The 20,562-nt window shown below is 42.6% G+C and overlaps 1 protein-coding gene across 1 annotated transcript in view; it reads right to left on the bottom strand.

The window, feature by feature from the left end:
- KCNU1 (potassium calcium-activated channel subfamily U member 1) overlaps positions 1 to 20,562 on the bottom strand; it is a 168,748-nt gene that overhangs the window by 3,213 nt on the left and 144,973 nt on the right. The window contains exons 24-26 of the mRNA XM_009212873.4: positions 13,890 to 13,964; positions 10,250 to 10,389; positions 1,757 to 1,951 (exon numbers count right to left, since the gene is read on the bottom strand). Of these exons, the coding sequence (XP_009211137.1) occupies positions 1,757 to 1,951; positions 10,250 to 10,389; positions 13,890 to 13,964 (410 nt within the window). The remainder of the gene's footprint in view (positions 1 to 1,756; positions 1,952 to 10,249; positions 10,390 to 13,889; positions 13,965 to 20,562) is intronic.

The following is a 20,562-nucleotide window of genomic DNA, read 5'->3' as shown; positions in this document are numbered from 1 at the left end:
AGAGACAAAAATACGTCTGCTGGGCACTTTGATCAAGCAATTATAAGCACTCACTGGAATGTCGTTTGCTTTACCTCGTAGTAGAAGCTTGGAAAGTCATTTCCTAATATCTTTGTGGCAGCACTGCCAGGTGGATAGGTAATTAAGAGAATGATTAGTTCTGAAACTCTAATCCCAGCGATTGTTTTTATCATTCTGGCTCTTTCAAGAGCTTCTGGTGGGTGTGGTGTGACATACTGTTGTGCTTGTCCTTATTACCATTGCCATTCTGGTAACCACTATGAATTAACAATGAGCCACGGATTGGAAAATGGAGCTTTTGAGATATATAATGAGTTGGGATGTTAAATGACCTCTTGAGAGTCATCTTATCCTACTGTAAAACAGATCCCAGTCCCAAATACTCATCTGGACCTTATTCTCAGGCTATACCCAACAAGATCATTATGAATAGACAACAATTTCAAGCCCCCTGCAGCAGTAAATGGGCTCAGCAAGATCAAAAGAGATCAATCCATCCGGTTCTGTAATTCCTCAGGATAAAGAACAAAGGGAGGACATGGCATAAATGGAGAGAGGAGGGAGAGGAGTGGGGACAAGTCTACCATCCTCTTTGATGCCAACAGGAAGTTGCTAGCCACAGTTTCCTGGGCTTATATACACTTACAAGTCCACCTGTAGGTGAGCAACCCAGGACTACGGAAATGTAAAGGACCAGACTATATCGAAGGAACTTCTGGAACGTAGTTCACACCTGAAATGCTAATGCACAGAACATGGGTCTTGCCCCTTTTGGCAGCACACATCGACATGCACCAGGTATAGTGTTCTACCCAGGGGTTTTGCTAATGTCCTCTGAATCAACAAAAGATGTTTCCTTGGAAAAGCCTGCCCCTAGCAGTTAACACTGGACAACTGAATGCAATGCCAATTAAAACCAAACCAGAAGGCACCACATAGATTTCTCATTTCTTTGCTAGACCCTACTGTGATTCCCAAATGCCTGGATGCCCTGTTGGAATTTTCCAGAATTATTATCTTCTCCCTTGCTGTAATCTACTGTTTACCAGCTCCCTTGGCTAAGAAAACACAAGTATTTTCCACTGGATAGCGCAGCCAGATTCTTAGACCCATGTACAAAAGTCTTCTGCCTGATTTCAGCTGACCTTATCAGATTTCTTTAGCATTTTAAGTATGGGGAGAGTAGGCAGGCCCGGGGTCAAACTGCTGTAGCTGGGTCCCTGCTCTGACACTGATTGACAATGTGGTCTCTGGCAAGTCCTTGCTTCTCTGAGCTCCAGTTTCTTGATCTGTTAAACAGAATTAATAATAATGCCTACCATATAAATCCATGGACAGATTAAGTGGAAAAAATACTAAAAAAGACAAGCACAGAGAAAATACTCAATAAACATTAGCTGTTATAATTATTATGAATACCCTTGTCAAGGTACAAAGTTGCCAGGCCTCTCTGATACTCCCTGTAGATTCAGGTTATTTATCTAGAAGATGGGGATAATAACAATTGCGTTATCTACTTCTCATAATTATTATAAAAAATAAATATAACATATGAACACACTGTGATTTGTAAAATACTCTATGAATAATATAAACTTGTATTCGTTTTTTGTTATTTTTATTGTTATCATTTCTGTGCTGTGGGACATCTATGAACCCAAATAGCCCGGACCATTTTCAGAAGCTCAGAGAGGAAAGGAAGTGAAAAACTGAATTCTGAGAAGAGTAGACTCACGTTAACGTCTGATAAAATGGTTTGGTGTAAGGACAGAAGCCCCATTTTACACCGGTTTCTTCCAGACAAGAGCGTCGTGCAGCTATCTGCCACACCATAGACTTTATCCTTATCTAAATGTTGTTCCAGCTGAGAACTTACTCCTCCTGTCACCAGCATCTGAAGCAATTCCAGGACATGATAATTGTAGAAGGCCTGGAAGACAAGGACAAGCCACATACAAAGTCAGAAGAGCCAATATGTAAACTGCGGAGGGGTATAGGCTTGGAGATTTAGCGGGCATTGCTGTTTAACATGGACCTGATGGTGTAGAACAGTGTTTCTCATTATCATTATCTAATGCAGCTGAAGGATGGCAGTTTAACCTAACTGTGCTAGGTTAGGCCAAGTGCAGAGAAAACAATACTGACCCAGTTCCTGTTCCTTGGAGATTACACAGCAGATGAAGAAGAAATTGGATAATGATACTGACACCAGGGATTCCCCTCTTCCCAAAATGACCAGAGGAGGTATATATGTCAGGCCACAGATACCCTAATCATCATCAATGTATATTTAAAAATACATATATTTACTGAGACACTCTGTAGATTTTCCAGTGGGGAACTAATGATATTATTGTCATCTATACTTGAGCCTTTTGGATGTGAATTTACTTTTAATCCTTTTGTTTGTGACCTACTTAAGGACACATATCGACATAGGTCTTATTAGTATTTGGATTTCCCATAGCTCTCATTATACTTTAGAAATTATAGGTGCTTAATAATTAAATGGATAGGGTTTCAGAATCTTTGGCATCCAAATTAAACCAGAGGAAGACGTGGCAAACTTCTTATTTTGAAATGAGCTTGAGTCTGAATAATCCCAGCCATTTTAATAAAGTCTCTTTCTCCAGGATTGCTACCACATTCAGTATGGATCAGGCATTAGCATACATGGAGAAGTCATTGGAATATATTACCCACTAGGCTTTATTTTTCATCCTTCATTTTATCTAAATTAGACTTTTGCTTTATTAAAAATGAGAATTTTTATTTTTATATATTATCTAAATGCAATCATTTTGTTTTTATAATAAACATCAGGAATAACTTCAATTATTATACATTTACCATTTATTTTCTCTACTTTCAAAATCAGGGATCCATCTTCTGAAACCTGGATTATCATAGGAACCTCTTTACTTCTTGTTCTGCCTTGATTTTCTTCTCATCTGCATCCCACTGTTTACAATGCTTCCACAGCAATTCCCAGAAACACAAATCAGATTATGACCTCCACCTCCTCAACCTTTTAGTATCCTCACATAAAACCAGGCCACCAGGCCCTCTGTCTCCACCGTGGCCTTCAAAACCTTCGGGATCTGATGTAGTCCTTCTTCCCAGGCTTGTTTCCTCCATGACATGTTCCCTCTGGGGCACGCTAGTCTATCTACAGGTACTTAAGCCGTTCTTTTACCGCTTCATGCCTTTGCTTTTGAACCTCTGGTTCATCAGCTTCATGACTCTTTTCTGGGTCTTCAAAGCAGAATGAAATTTCTCTTTCTTTGGGATTCCCTGGGCATTGGGTTTTACTTAATTTCATTCTTCTATATTTTACAGTTTTTTACAGTTAGTTAGAAACACACTTGAGTTTGAATCTTGGACTGCCATATTCCAGCTGGGTGCCTTTGGGCAATTCATGTGTTTTGTTTGTTTGTTTTTGTTTTTTGTTTGTTTGTTTGAGACAAGGTCTCACTCTGTTGTCTAGGCTAGAGCGCAGTGGCGCGATCTTGGCTCACTGCAACCTCTGCCACCTGGGTTCGAGCAATTCTCCTGCCTCAGCCTCCCAAGTAGCTGGGATTACAGGCATGCACCACTCTACCTGGCTAATTTTTTTTTTTTTTTTTTTTTTGTATTTTTAGTAGAAACATGATTTTGCCATGTTGGCCATGCTGGTCTCAAACTCCTGACCTCAAGTGATCCACCTGCCTTGGCCTCCCAAAGTGCTGGGATTGCAAGCATGAGCTACTGTGTCTGGCTGATTGTTTTTTCAGCAACAGTTTTATAATCTCTAAAGCTGACATGGCAATACTTACCTTCTAGCATTGCTTGCAGGATTAAGTAAAATATAATGCACACATTGCTAAATTCTGTTTTCTTTATCATTGCTTCTTGTGTATCTGGATCATCTGAAGTGATATTAATGAGTGTAGATTTCTGGGATCCCAGATCTCCTGGATCAGAATATATGGACAGGAGTGGGAATCAGAATTTAAAGAGCACCCTGAGTGGTTCTGACACTGGTTGTCCTCAGATCAGACTGAGCAATAATTCCTGAAGATGATGTGCTCCTTCAGAAGATAGGCTATGTCTATATAACACTCATATCCTCAGTAGTGCACTGAACAAGGCATGTGTTTGAAAGCTGTAAGAATATTGACTTCAATGGATAGGTAATTTTTAACAAATAAATATTGCTGGTAAAATGTAGACGTGATTGGGACAAGTTGACTTAAGGAATAATATAATCTATATGAATTAGAAGATAATAAAAATAACTTCTACAGTATTTTTTAGGTTAAAAGATGACTTCGCCCTAGTCCCCAGACTAAAGGAATTCCCTGAGTGATGTCTTCTTCCTTATGTTTCTTCTTTGCTACATCCCACTACCACCTGGGAGGGTGCTTATGGAATAAAGTCCCCGACATCCGGGGGGCGGGGGGGTAGTGGAGGACATAAATTCAGGTTGAACCACAATCCATTTAAGAACATGTGGCCATAGTGTAGAGTGATCAAACATAATGTGTTAGAATAATTCTCCACTGATTAAAGAAAAGGTGTAAATTCTAGGGTTATCTTGGTGTCAATAACTCTAGGGAAACATGTGCTTTACATATTTAACTGAGAGAGGCTTAGCTTTTTAATATATCATTTCTTCAGTTCTGACACCAAAAGGATTATAATTCTATACTGAGAAAAATAATGGGATTTACATGTCACTCATATTCTGTGAGCTCATCTCCTATTTTTATTATTTGGGGTTTCTGGCACAGACCTTTCTCAATATCTCTTTCTTTCTATCTTCCCTTCCCTTCTCCTCCCTCCCTCCCTCCCTTCCTTCCTCCCTGCCTCCCTCCCTCCCTTCCTTCCTCCCTGCCTCCCTCTCTCCCTTCCTTCCTCCCTGCCTCCCTCCCTCCCTTCCTTCCTTCCTTCTTTCCTCTCTTCCTTCCTCCTTCCCTCCCTCTAGTTCTCACTCCCCGTCTTGTTCTCTCTCCATCCCTCTTGTCTTTCACAAGAAAATCTGCAAGTTCAAGGGCACTTGAAATATCTCAGACTTTCAAATTTGGCCAATGTTTCTAATATCGTCTTGTTTACTGGAACCTGGACTTTCAATGTTAGAAAATGTTGATGCCCATAATGTTGTAACTTTTAGCTACTATGAATGCTATGGTCCCTGTCATAACCTAGAATATTACCTAATGGTGTAGATGCTAACATCCTAGCCAAATGCTGCTTTTCATTCTGAGAATTCTCAAAGACCTTAAGATCAAACATTCTTTGGGAAATAACTTCTAATCTAAGAGTGAGATTATAGGGTAGGAAAATTGCAACTAACAAGCCAAGTGACCTTAAGAATGTCAAATAATTTGTGTGGGCTTCAATTTCCTTACAAGTAAAGGAAAGTGCTCCCCAAGTTCACATCTAGTTTGGAAAGTCTTTGATTGTAGAACAAGATAGGAGTCCTGCATATGGGCCTGGCTGCTCCACCATATTTGAATTTTTATAGCATTGAACTGATAGAGGATTAAAAGCAAATCTGAATTACATCCTATAGGCATATTTCTTCAGCTAGTCAGGAGTTTAGGGTAGTATACCAGGGGTACTTGAAGCCATTCTAATGTCAACTGTATCAGAAGGTGGCAGAGAAAAACCCATCATTTTACATTGAAAAAACTAGCACAGGTCTATCAAGGGATAGAATTTTTTAAATTGCATGAAAATTTAAACAAAACCTTAGTATTTCTAAGCAGTGACAAGTTCACAGCACATGACTGTGGGCTTTGTGGCCTTCTTGGGACTCGTACATTTATTCTTGGTGTTTATTAGGGGCAGTGGAGAGAGAAAGGTGGAACAGCACTATGGAGGTGTCTGAGTACACATGGGAAGGAAGAGGGCCCTTAATATCCGGTTGAAAATACAGTTCACTGGGATTGAAGTAATGGCTGGTGTTCTCATCTTGTTTCATAAACTGCTGAAGCATTAGCAGATACATTCAGGGAGCCTGTCCTGAATGCATCTGCTCTTAGCCTTGACCTTCTGTGTAGTATAGGTATCAGGGAAACCAACGTTGAGAGTCTAATTGTAACCTCTGTAACCTCTATGTTGCAATGGGACACAGATCTCTTGGTGCATTAAGCTGGGCTGCAGGTTGGAAGTGTCAAACCCAGAATACAGTCTTTGTGGAGGGATATTATGGATAAAAGGGACATGCAAAATGGGGCAAAATGACTGACTCCTGCCTCCCACACCAGACTTCTGGCTGGAAATTGGAAAACTGTCTCAGAATAGAGGAGAATAGGATTCTGTTTATGTTATGCCTCTCTGTTGGTCCTGCATCCTAACTTCAAGGGAATGAGTTCCAAAATCTTCTTAACAACAGATGTCTCTTGTGCAATTGAATCTTATGCAGGCACCTCTAATATACCACAGATGAAAGTGGAGTTGCTCTGATGGAGGGGAGAGGTATGGGTGGGCAAGGCAGGGTGGGCACATCTCCTTCTTTCTGCACAGAGCATTGTCAGGGAAGGAGCCGTCTAACCTAAACTTGAAAATCCCTGTGTTGCAAGGACACTGATCATTACAGAAATGGATCTCTGGAGGGGCAGTTGATTGTGGCAGCAAGGAATGACTCTGGGATCACATACACTTGGATCTGAAAACCAACTCGTTACTTGTAAATGATGCAGCCTTTGGCAGATTATTTACTCAGCTAAGCTTCCATATTTGACAGGAGAATTAAACCAGATAATGGAGGTAATGCATTTAGTGAACTCCTTGGCTCTGGGTAAGTGCTTGAAAGATGTTACTCTTCTTAGGATCAATAGCTATTATTCTTGATATTATCTCAACAAGAAAACTCATCAAAATAAATTGCCTAGAGACCTATATAGAAAAAGGTATGATCTGGGGGAAGAGAACTGTGGTCATCGGCAATGTCTGCCTTGGGGGGTCTGTGGAGGTCATAGCTCCAGGACCCACAACTGCCTTTCTAAGTTAATGGGGAGATCGAGGTCATTGCCTTCCTACCAACCCTCCGCCAGGAGATGCTCCAGCACATACAGAGAATAAGTGAAGTATTTGAGAATGTATTCAGGAGCCACTATAGTGACTCCAGATGTTGTTACTGGAAGGTGATAAATGTTCTCTTCCTCTCCGAGGGTATTTCCATGTGACCAGGTGGTAAGATCCAGAGTCCACCCAAGATCAAATGGTCCCCAGAATAAAGGAGACAATGAGATTGGAGGCTCAGTCTTGATCCTTGGGTCTTTCTTTGGTGATGGAAAGCCACCCCCACACTGATAAGGGCACATAGAACCAGTAGAATCAGGTGCAGAGAGAAGGGAAACAAGAGAAGGAAAACAAAAATAATCAGCATTCACAATTATTTTCAATGGCCTAGTTCAACTCATCATTAAATAATGTTACAGTGTGTTCATTTTGCTGTGGTGTACATTATTAAAGATTCAAGAGCTGGGGCAGAAAACTGCTAGGTAGAGATTTAGAGGTTCAAGATTCAGTTGGCACCCTTGACATAGAAGACGCCTTCTTCCCTGATGCTCCATTGCCACCCCTGCCCAAATTCAGTTGAACAAATGCCAGTCCTAAAATAAGTACTTACAAAGAGTTCTGAAGGCAAAGCTGTTGATCCACTGTGTGTTGTGACCTCATGTGATGACCGCAGTTTCAGGTCACACTGTGTGGCCTTTATTCTCTATGTGGCACATTTTGTTTTCCAGCAAGAATCTTCCTCTTCCACCAAGTGAAGCCCATTGACCCAATATCTGAAGGCAGCCTGGGAAGAAGCTGCACTCTTTAGACCACCCAAGGCCAATGTCACGATCAGGTGCTGAGTGGTGGGAGGAATTAGGCTCGTGACCAAATCTGTATTCCTCATACTGGCTTGTGCTTGTGTGTTCATTTGTTGTTGTCCCTACTCTTCCAGCCCTTCCCTGTCCATCCTGCCCTTCTGACCAATTCTAAATAGAATCTGTGGCTCTGTTCCTGCCTGCGTGAGCTGGTGGTGTTTAATTAAGTCTCAATTTTAATTTAAGGCATGAAGCTGCCTGACATCTAAGGATCTCTGAAGAGAACTGGGACCTGAAACCCATCTGAAATGTATCTGCAGACAGGTCAAGTTCATCGAAAGTCACCTCTTGCCTGACACTCCAGTCATTAATTCCAGGCGAGTTAATTGATGTATCAGTGACAGACAGTGATATAACACTTTCTCTGACAGAGCCACCTTCTCAGAAAAGTAACCTGACTTGACTTCCTCCAGTACCTCCCTGGCACAGTGAAGGCTGAGCTGCTTAACTCTTTAGGAGCTTTGCACTCTACTAATTTATTTAATGTTAAACTACCATTTAAGTGGTATTCTCTCTCTAAGAGCTTGATGGGGTATATGAGACCCCTACCACGGCTTAGACAGGCAGAGTCCAGGGCAACACAATCTCATGCCAAATGGCACTGATGTTAGGAAGGGGATGGATATGCCCAGCCATGCTCCCTTAAACTTGCAAACTATGCCTTGAGGCATTCCTGAAATTCAGGCGTGATGCCTCTTCATGTGGACCTCCAGAAGACACAAGTTTGTCAACTGTGCTCAGATTCTTCTGCATATAAGCATCTGCATATTGACATCCAGCCATTCTGCAGCTCTTCCCTTGAAAATCCCAAGTAGGAGGAGTGTGGGAGGCAGTGGGTTATATGGCTTTCCTTTGGAAGAGTTCTTGCAAGTCATTCACCAATGGCTACACACCGATCTCATGAGTCTCAGTCAATTTGAAACTCCTTTAACACCCTGGGGTGTACTCTGTAGAAAGTAGAAAAGTTCCTCTTCAAAGCTCATCTTGGTTTAAAAATAAAATAATAGACACTAGGAATAATAGCTCCTTACTCTAAATCCTCCTATCAACTATTACTTCTTACATTTTCCTCCAGTTAGTTGTTTTGGCTTACTCAGGCATGCCTGGACAGACCCAGGCAAGTCTTAGCTCATAGTTTCTGTACCTTCCTTATGTGGAAATGCTATTGCTTCCTTAAACCTGTCATAAGCAACTTCCTCTTCTTCTTCGTTTTTCCTTGCACTTACTTATTTAGGAAAGTTTTAGGTTATTAGCAAATTGGGTATCAGTTTAAGACTGTGATGATAGCTCCGGCCAATGAATGCAGGACACAGCAGTAAGGATGACCCAAATGCATAAGGGATAAATATGTCTGCTTTTCCTTTGTTCAACTGTGCTCTCACCATTGTTCCATCTGCCATTGAGTACCCTTTTTGCAGAAAGTAAAGATTGCCTTGCTGAGAGATCTTTTGTCTCCATGTTGACTTTTCTTCATGGCACTGATTATCTATTTCTAACAGCTCCCACCTCACTTCTTTTGAATCCTGTGTTCTCTTCTCTTCCCCAGAGCTGGGCTCACCTGCCACCTTCTCAGCATGTTATTGAATCTTGCAATTCCTTCCCCAAATTCCACATTTCCTATCTCACATCTCCTTAGCCCGTGTAACTGGCATCCCTCTGTGTTACTTATTTATGATGCATATGCCAATACCCTCCACTCAGCAGGCCCCATGTGGGTGAGGCTTTTGTCATTCTCAAGCTGCAGATTCCCCAGCACCACCCCCCAACAGTGCCCTGCACAGAGTAGGTGTTCAGTGGGCATTTGTAGGATGAATTAATTCCATCCAGGGGGAAAAAATTTGCCAGGTGGCTAAAGAGGTGCTAAAAACTAAAGAACAACCATGTAGTCAACAATGCTCCCCATGAGAGGAGGAACATGGAGGGAGATTTGACTTAGCTTTGAACAAAACTCACCAGCAAAGGCCAGAGCTTCTTCCTTGAAACTCTGGATCCCTTTATGGCCAATTTCCACATGAGCTGTTGGGAGGATTTTAGAGAGAAGGGAAAGTAGTATCTCCTGAGCTCTGATCCCAAGGGGACTGGTCTGCAGTGATGCCTTCGAAGCTGAGAGGCCAGCACTCACTTTTCCTGGCATCAGGGGTTCTGGCTCCAAGAGCCTCATGTTTTTAATCTTGAAAATGTGAAAATGTTGCTTCCCACACCAAGTAGTTATCAGAAAAGATAAATTAATGTGTGGGAACAAGCTTGTTTTTGAAAATCAAAGAGAACTTAGAACTGAGAGATGTTATCATCTACTTTAGCCACCTGCTCACTTCTCTGCAGAGGGCTTGGTTTTGTGGGCTCTGTGGCTTAACTTTTCTTACCGTGGCCAGGAGAGAATCCAAGAAGCTGCCAGAAAAAACAGAGCCTGTAGAAAAGGCAGTGCTGAGATGCAGATTTGTTTCTTGGAGGGACCCTTCCAGTCCACCAAGCCGTTCAATAAAGTGAATGTTGGAAGGATTTTCTGCAAGGCAAGAGGCAAAAAGGAAAGACAATCAGATCAAGTTAAGAATATAAGAACTGCCATCCATGCAGGCCAAGGGGCGACCACTTGATCAAAAGATCTGATGTCTTCTTTGGGGTCTCTGTCGGATCTACCCCTATTTCAGTACATTTTTTTTTCTTTCCTTTCCAAATATCTTCCTTCCCACAAAAGACATAGTTCTGTTGGGTACATTCACCATCAAGGGGACATTGCTGGAGCACAGGCTCAGTTTCTCAAGAAGTGTTCTGATTGTCATCCTCGTATAATTCATCTTTCAAACCAGGATATTTTGGGGGAGCAAAAGGGAGCATGCTCAAAAACTGCCCTGGTATCATAGTAATGAATAGGAACACATGGTCACCCGTCACTTAAGCCCAGTGCCTCTCAAAATTTAATGCACATATGAATCACTTGGAGATCTGGTTGCAATACAGATTCTGATTCACTGGATCTAGGCTGAGGGCTGAAAGTCTACATGCCCAGCCAGCTCCCAGATGCTGCTGAGGTTGCCGATTCATGGATGGCACTCTGTGTGGCAAGGGCTTAGGGAATCATCCTAACTAAGGCCAGTATAGCAGTAGCCAAGTTATCTATCAGCATGTCTGTACTGGCCCCAGGCTCCAACTCAGACCCCTGTAGGCAGCCTCTGAGGTGAATACAGGCATCATTGTGGTCCGTGAGAGGAGAGACACAGGCTGCCTTTGTTCCTAGACTCTTTTTAAAAAAATTTTTTTTGAGTAAGTCTCATTTCATCACCCAGGCTGCCCAATGGCACAATCACTGCAACCTCTGTCTCCCAGGTTCAAGCAATTATCATGCCTCAGCCTCCCAAGTAGCTGGAATTACAGGCATGTACCACGATGTCCAGCTAATTTTTGTATTTTTAGTAGAGACAGGGTTTCACCATGTTAGCCAGGCTGGTCTCAAACTCTTGACTTCAAATGATCCACCCACCTCAGCCTCCCAAAGTTTGTTTTAGACTCTTGCTTCAAGAATGTCTCAAGAACAGCATTGGAAGATAGAGACGATGTCTCCCACAGGAGCAAAGGGAAGGCATGCTTACTGCCTGTTATAAAAGACTCTGGTTTCCTGAGTTCAGGTTCCTATCCTAAAGAGTAATCCACTGTGGGTACAGGTGTTACTCTTCATGTCACCCGGTGGAAAGCAGGGCTTGGGCAACCAACACAAAAATGAGGATACTCTGGCTGCTGTTATTACTCTGAGTAATAAAACTGATTGGTTTTGTTTTGTTCTCTGATCCAGGAGTCTTATATCTTCTGCCAGCATCCATGAGACTGGGGTAGGTGCACCTGTTGGTTTGCAAATAGGATAGCCTTAGACTCTCCACAGTTCTTGACATTACACTTCTTGAAATGACCAATCCAAACAAATATGCTGGACACACAATTCGGAATCCATTGCTTACTATGTCTGGATTATCCCCTAATGCCTTAAATTATTCCTCAGTATGTTTGGGGGAAGTGACATTAATGAATGAAGTAATATTAATGAATCATTTTCTTCTGAGAACAGCATTATTTTTATAAAAGATGAGCAAGGTATGACTAATATCAACCCACATCTCCTGTGCACTTCTACATTCCTCTTCTTGCATTGTGAACCCTCCACACACAAACACACACACACACACAAATATCCCATGAGCCTTTGTCCAAATCCTGCTGTATCATCCTAAACTAGCGGCCTCAGCTTTCCTGGCCATTTCCTTCAGATTCCCATCCGTTCTGTAACAAAGTGGTACAGAACATCAGACCTGCAGCTCCCATGTCAATGTGACCATTTCCAGTCAGCTAGACAACAAGAACCTGGACAAGCTGGCAGGTGGGTTGTTAGGTTAACTTGATAAGGGCTACTTGGTGCCAGAAACAAAGCCTGTAAGTCCCCAGAGAGTGACCAGATGCACCTCTGGGTCAGTGAGAAACTGGCTGATTTCTTCCCAACAACTCTAACTTACACTCTTCTTTGAATTAATGCATTTGATGTATACAGTTGGTCCTCCATTTCCACAGGTTTTGCATTCAAGGATTCAATTAACTGCAGATGGAAACCCATGGATACAGAGGGTTGACGGTACTATACCATTTTATATAAAGGATTTGAGCATCATGGATTTTGGTGTCTGTAGGAAGTAGGGCAAGGGGAGGAGTGGAGAGTGAGTTATGGAACCAATGCCTCACAGATACAGAGAACCAACTGTATACAGCTCAACAGTTAGAGATGGTTCAAAGGGGAGGAAAAAAGTAAAATATAATTAAAAACTGCAGCAGACAGCTTCAAGGTGGTTCCAAATAGGCAGGCAGGTACTAGGATCCAGGGGTCTAGGATCTTCAGAGCTGAGTTGCAACAGCCTCTGCTCCATAAAACGGCCAGGAATGCTAGGTAGCAATGAAGCAGTGACTCACCTCTCACCTTCTACACTGTCACTCCCAGCTCACATGGCGGTGACACCTACTGATTCCTCTCTAAGTTCTCCCACTTTGCAGGACTAAGAGCTCTAGATGTTCATCTAATTTGGGATAAATCCCACTGGTTTTGGTAATCTTGCTCATAAAATGCCAATTATGCATTTTTCTGGTTAGTAAAATAGGTCAAATCACAGCTAGGAGCAGCTTTTAGTGATCATCTCTGAATTGGTTCAATCTGCACTAATGGCACCGTTCTCCTTTTGCCTGGGATTTTCTCCTTTTCTCTTCAACTATACTCAGTAGTAAATCCCAGTGTGTCCCCTGGTGCCCCAGCAATGCACCTTACCAAATGCACTTGGTTACCCTTCCCTGCCTTCCCTCCCTTGTCTTCTGTTCCCAGAGCTCCTTGTGCCTAGGGAAGTTTTGTACTGGTGCTGGTCACAGATAACAGCATATTCTGTTAATTCTTCAAGAGTTTTTCTTTTCTTTTTTCTTTTTCTTTTTTTTTTCTTTTTTTTTTTTTTTGCCTATTTTAGGAAAGTATCACTCAGGGCTGGGATTAAGGTGACAGGGGGGAAATACAGGGGACACAAAATTTGGGTACACCAAGGGTGAGCACCTTCTCTAAGTCTGTACCCCACGTGCCTCTCCTGCATTACACTGGCCCAGTGCTGGTGTCACTGCTGGAAAGGAAGGCATCTGACCTAAAGTCCTGTGATGGGTTTGACTAGTCAGTACAGGGAGATTCTTTCTAGCAGTCTTCAAATCCGTGGCCCCTCCCTCTGAATAAGACTAAGCCAGTTGCTGGTCCCCCTCCCTCTCCTGGTAACTAGAAGAGTGGAAAAGGCGGATGTCATTTCTGAACCTTGACACCAGATACACTGATGTCCCCAGCTGGATCAAAGCCCAAATGTAACATCCGGGCAAGCACTTGAAGCTCTGAGTCCCATTCTGGTTCCTGAGTCCTTTGTGCATTCTAAAAAGATCCTTGGAACATCAGTTATATATCACAAAAATTTCTCCATTGAATTTTGCCCTCGAAACACCACTTACTCAGTTCTATAAGGATAGGGACTTTTCGGCAGTTTGATTTCTCATTATGTCCATTTGTGTAACTTGCAGTCTCCTCTGCAAAGAAGAAAAGAGGTGATAAATGCAAGCACAATGCCTTATGAAACGTCAAAAATGTAGAAGAATATCATGTAACTTTGTGCTTCATCTTAGCAAAGTTACTTTCATGTGCAAATCCCAAATCCTTTACTATGTTTAGACAAAAAATTATGATGTGGGTCTCCTCAGCATCTCCTTTTGATAAATGTGGGGAGGAGAGTGTGTATGTGTGTGTGTGTGTGGGGGGGATCTTTCTTTTCTTTTTTTCTTTTTTTGCATTTTTTGAAATAGGGTCTTGCTCCATCACCAAGACTGGACTACAGTGGTGCCATCAGAGTTCACTGTAGGCTCCAACTCCTGAACTCAAGTGATCCTGCTGCCCAGCCTCCTGAGGAGTTAGGACTTCTGGCACATGCCACCATACCCAGCTAATTTATTTTTATTTTTATCTTTGCAGAGATGGGGTCTTGCTACGCTGCCCAGGCTGGTCTCAAACTCCCAGCCTCAACTAATCCTCCTTTCCTGGCTTCCTGAAGTGCTGGGATTACAGGTATGAGCCATCATGCCTGGCTATGTCTGTTCTTTCTAAATGGCGCTTCAAATGACTTACAAAAAAGGCAAAGTTCTCCCAGTAGTTGCTTATTGATGTCACAATTAAGATATGCTTACTCTCCACTGAGTGGCTGTGCTAGGTAACAATTCAGTCAGGCAGTAGCTCAAACCACATCAAGTTGCCTGTAGTATTTTAAGGAAACTGCAAATATATGGGTGGTGCTGTCCCCATGAATGCTTTAGGACACATTATGAGTGGCTGCTGACTCCGGATATTCTCTGCTTCTTTAGCTCCTCCCTGGGCTGAGGCATTGCTTTGTCTCTGCAGAACTGGCTGCCTGCCTGTCTCCATATGGAAAGCTGTGGGGTTTCTTAAAGACTGGGCTGGGATGTCACTCAGAACCCTTGATCTCTGTGCTCAGGTTGTAGACACGGTTCCCTCCTGTCTTCGGAGATAAGGCACCGCAGTAACCTCTGTGAGCTTCGACCCCAAAACAGGGATGCACGGCACTGGCCTGAAAGAGCTTTATCACATGGTGAGTTTCAGAAAGAAGTATGACATCAGAGGTTTAGTCTCCAACTTAAACTAAAAATGTAAGAGGAAAGAAACGGAATAGAAAGTTGGGTGCAGTGCCTCACACCCATAATCTCAACACTTTGGGAGGCTAACACATGAGGATCACTTGAGTCTAGGAGTTCAGGACAATCCTGAACAACATAGAGAGACCCGTTCTCTAAAAAAATTTTTTTAAAAATCAGCTGGGTGTAGTGGTGCACAGCTGAAATCCCAGCTACATAGGAGGCTGGGGTGAGAGGGTTGCTTGAGCCCAGGAGTTCAGAGCTTACAGTGAGCCATCATCGTGCTACTGCACTCCAACCTGGGCGACAGACTGAGAACCTATCTCAAAAAAAAAAAAAAAAAGGTTGGTGGGGAAAATAGGGTGCCATTAAAAAAAAAAAAAAGAAAAAGAAAAACACTATAATGGCATTGTAAGTTGTGCTTACAACTGTTGGTTACTTTCTTAAAGTTTTCTGAGGATGTAAGAGGAAAAAAATATTGTAAACCTTCAAGATCTCCTTGTAATTAAGATTCCTTGCTGCTAAGAAGAGAGCAAAATCTTTGGAAGGTCCTTTGTTCCCCGAGTGGGGTAATTGGTAGGGGTAAGAAGTGGAATGAATGGAGGTGAGCTCTGTGCTTAGGCCCTCTGAGAAACAGGCAATGGGAAGATGACAGGGAATGGAGTCACTGAGGTGGAGACCAGGAAAAGGGGAAATCCAAAGAGAGGTTTGTTTCCAGAGGAAATGCTACATACTACAATATTTCACACCTTTCCCATCTCGCTACTGAGATGGAAAAGAACCACTTCTTGTTAATGCAGAGTAGAGCTGAATATATTTCTGATTTCTAGTAAATTTCTGAGTAATGTATGTAGGATAAAAACTGAAGGTCCTCATGAAGAACCCAAGACATTTGGTTTATGTCTAGAACCATCAGTGACCTCCAGGATTTCACAAAATTGTTCAGTTTTTGGTGAGGAAATGGAAGCGCAGAGGGCTAACTGGATTCACACAGCTATTAAAGAGGAAGGTTTACATGGCTGGTTAGAGATCCTAATTCACTGATAATTCTTACTCTTGATGGGATCTAAATACCTGAAATTATCTTTCCTTAAAAATATGTCTGAGATTTCCATAATGCAGGAAGACTTGGGGGAATTAAAGTTCTATTTTATTCTCAGATTAAGATGCTTTATCTGTTTCATGCACCCTCTTTCCCTTTTCTTCTCCCTTCTCTTCTCTTCCTTTCCCTCCTTTCCTTCTCTTTTTTCCTTTCTAATTTCGTTCCTTTCCTTTTATCCTTCCCTTCTTTCTCCCCTTCTTCATTCCCTTCGTCCTTCCCTCCCTCCCTCCCTCCCTTCCTTCCTTCCTTCTTTCCATTTCTTCCCTCTTTCCTTTCCCTTCCTTTCTCTTTCCTTCCCTTCCCTCCCACCTTTCCTTCCTTCCTTCCCTCCCTCCCTCCCTCCTTCCTTCCTTCCCTCTCCTCCTGTTCTTCTTTCTTTCTTCCCTTTCCCCCTTCTCCTTTACTTTCTTTTGCCCTTCTTCCTTTCCTTCATTCTTTTCTTTTTCCTTTTTTCTTTTCCTCCTTCCTTCATTCCTTCCTTCTTTCCTTTTCTTCCTTTCTCCTCTTTTCTTCCTCCCTCCCTTTCTTCCTTTATAAATATTTTGAAGTATCTACTCCATACTAGAACTATGTACAGTTCTTGCCCCAGTCACATACGACATGTTGCAAATACAAAAGATTTTCAGATATTGATGAGTATGAGAAAACCCCAAATTTCAGAGGATAGTCATTGAGTTTGGAGACACGACTTTAGATAAGGCCCCAAAGGGGGACTTCTCTGACATTGGGACAGAATCTGAGGAAAAAGGAAAAGTCATCCTGGCAGAAGGGTTATGATAAAGAACCCATGGTGGGTAATAGCCAGTGTGAACAGGATGAAGGAAGAGAGAATCAAAGGTCCCTGCTGGCTTGCAAGATCCTAGATTTTCCTTTAATTGCCATGGGTCAACATTGTAAAATTTAAAGTAAGGAAATGAGATTATCCGATGAATATGTGTAAAAAATCTCTGGCTGCTGTAAGCAGTAGACACTGTAAAGAGATAAGAATTACATGATTATTACATGTACTCTGTGAGTTAACTATAGTGAGATTACCTTTGACGATGAGAAAACTGCCACCAGGATTTACATACCATGCCCAAGATCACATGGCTTGTAAATAATGGAGGAAGCTTCACAGCCTGATCAGTACCAACTTCAAAGCCCATACTCTTTTTCAGGGTACCTACTTAAGTTGTAGCCCTATTAAGATATACAAGGTTTGACTGGAATTTTCAATAAAATATTGAAATCAGTTTTCTACAAAGGGAAAACCTCTGTATGGGGAAATGCCCCTTTGAACCCCACTTTCTGATTCCAGTTCTCTGCTAATAAAGGACTTGACATATCCTGATGTTTAGAATCCAGTGTTCTAATTGGGTACAGACACATTCACATCAGCTGAAGCAGCTGTATGAAAATCTGCTTCTGATGCCGTCTGAAGGACAGCAACTGAATTTCCACCTTAACTCCATCTCCTTTTCTAGCAATGGTTAATTTGAATGTGTCATATCATAGCCTGGGTACATTTTACTAATGTCAATATTTTTGCTACCTAATAGTACACAGTATTATACCTGAAATCTTCCAGTCTGGCAGGGTGCTATTACAAAAGATTGCTTAATTGTAGATTACTTCTGTACATTTAAATTTCAGTAGCATATTAAGTTGTCAGGCTTAATTACCGTTGTATGTTTAGATTATGCCACAGATTATTTAGTTTAGTACCTAGGTTTGCCAGCCTGTTCTCCTTGTGATGTGACAGGGCAGTAATTAGTGTATTATGGAAAAACCTAAAATTTCCCATGGAGATGTCCAGGAGGCCTGGCATTCTCACTGATCCTTCAGAAAGTCCTCACTCTGCTGCTCCCCCAAACCTCCCTGCTGCATCCAATTTCCCTGGGTGAATTTCTGCAGGGAATAGCCTTGGTGGTCCTAGCTTGGCTTCACATTTATGTTTATCATGACTATGAAGATGTGGAAACGCCCACTGATCCCTCAAAGGGCTCACCAGATAGGTTAGGGCAGAGTTTCTCCACCTGGTACTGTTGACATTTTCTAATTGTGTGAGGCCGTCCTTTGTATTGAAAGATGTTTAGCAGCATCTTTGACTTCTACCCACTAGATGGTGATAGCATTCCCACAGTGGTGAAAATCAAAACTGCCTCCAGACATTGTAAGGTGACCTCAGGAGACAAATTGCCACTGGTTGAGAAACACTCTATCCCCGAGTGAAAGTGATAGAAAACTTCCTACCAGCAAATATTATTTTAGTGCTCATTGTGGACGATGCTTTCTGTCTCCTGGTAGAATCTCACAATCCTTTATAATTTCAGTTCTTGGGGGTGTGTGTTCCTGGTTCTACCTCTTACGTATGGTGGAAGAGGAGTATTATTATGGAATGAGAAGAATGATTAAGAAAGCCAAACAGGCTTCTGTGATTATTGGGAATTTCTATATTATTAATACAAACTCCAGATAGAGACTTATGATGCCAGAGTAGTTGGGGAAGATTTTGGGTAAGAGCCCTTTGCTATTCACAGGTTGCCTCAAAATGTTCTTAAAATGTGACCTCACTGATGTGACAGTGCCAGATAAGCAGACCTGACACCTTCATTAGGTGGGTCCTTAGAGCCTATCTGGATCTATGTTTCCCCGTCACACAAATGGGTGTGATCCCATCCAAACAAGCCCAACTTAGCACATTCTTCTCTAACCTTGTCTTTTCATCTTTTTGCTTAAGCACACTCATACTCATAATGATTCAAATACTTTGACATTCCTTCCATTTCTTTTCTCTTTGCCTTTCCAATTTTTATTCTTTCTTTTCTCAACCTCCTTCCCCCAAAACCAGTCAGCTTCTCCTTTAAGGGCAACCTTCTTGCCTGTAACAGAGTACCCGACAGATCATTAAAAAATCAATTTTTTTTGCCTGGGGCGGAGCAAGATGGCCGAATAGGAACAGCTCCAGTCTCCAACTCCCAGCGTGAACGAAACAGAAGACAGGTGATTTCTGCATTTTCAACTGAGGTACTGGGTTCATCTCACTAGGGTGTGCGGGACAGTCAGTGCTGGTCAGCTGCTGCGGCCCAACCAGCGAGAGCTGAAGCAGGGCGAGGCATCACCTCACCTGGGAAGCCCAAGAGGGAAGAGAATCCCTTTTCCTAGCCAGGGGAACTGAGACAAACAACACCTAGAAAATCGGGTAACTCCCACCCCAATACTGCGCTCTACCAAGGATCTTAGCAAACGGGCACACCAGGAGATTATATCCCACACCTGGCCGGGAGGGTCCCACTCCCACGGAGCCTCCCTCATTGCTAGCACAGCAGTCTGTGATCTCGCAGCAAGGCAGCAGCAGGCTGGGGGAGGGGCGCCCGCCATTGCTGAGGCTTAAGTAGGTAAACAAAGTCGCTGGGAAGCTCAAACTGGGTGGAGTTCACAGCAGCTCAAGGAATCCTGCCTGTCTCTGTAGACTTCACCTCTGGGGACAGGGCACAGCTAAACAACAGCAACAACAACAACAAAAACAGCAGCTGAAACCTCTGCAGACGCAAACGACTCTGTCTGACAGCTTTGAAGAGAGCAGTGGATCTCCCAACACGGAGGTTGAGATCTGACAATGGACAGAGACTGCCGGCTCAAGTGGGTCCCTGACCCCTGAGTAGCCTAACTGGGAGACATCCCCCACTAGGGGCAGACTGACACCCCACACCTCACACGGTGGAGTACACCCCTGAGAGGAAACTTCCAAAGCAAGAATCAGACAGGTACACTCGCTGTTCAGCAATATTCTATCTTCTGCAGCCACTGCTGCTGATACTCAGGCAAACAGGGTCTGGAGTGGACCTCAAGCAATCTCCAACAGACCTATAGCTGAGGGTCTTGACTGTTAGAAGGAAAACTAACAAACAGGAAGGACACCCACACCAAAACCCCATCAGTACGTCACCATCATCAAAGACCAGAGGCAGATAAAACCACAAAGATGGGGAAAAAGCAGGGCGGAAAAGCTGGAAATTCAAAAAATAAGAGTGCATCACCCCTTGCAAAGGAACGCAGCTCATCGCCAGCAACGGATCAAAGCTGGATGAAGAATGACTTTGACGAGATGAGAGAAGAAGGCTCCAGTCCATCAAACTTCTCAGAGCTAAAGGAGGAATTACATACCCAGTGCAAAGAAACTAAAAGTCTTGAAACAAGAGTGGAAGAATTGATAACTAGAATAATTAATGCAGATAAGGCCATAAATGAATGGACAGAGATGAATACCATGACATGAGAAATACGTGACAAATGCACAAGCTTCAGTAACTGACTCGATCAACTGGAAGAAAGAGTATCAGCGATTGAGGGTTAAATGAATGAAATGAAATGAGAAGAGAAACCTAAAGAAAAGAGAAG

The sequence above is a fragment of the Papio anubis genome, chromosome 8, assembly GCF_008728515.1.
Source record: "Papio anubis isolate 15944 chromosome 8, Panubis1.0, whole genome shotgun sequence".
Classification (NCBI taxonomy): Eukaryota; Metazoa; Chordata; class Mammalia; order Primates; family Cercopithecidae; genus Papio; species Papio anubis.
This window is presented reverse-complemented; position numbering and strand designations above follow the sequence as displayed.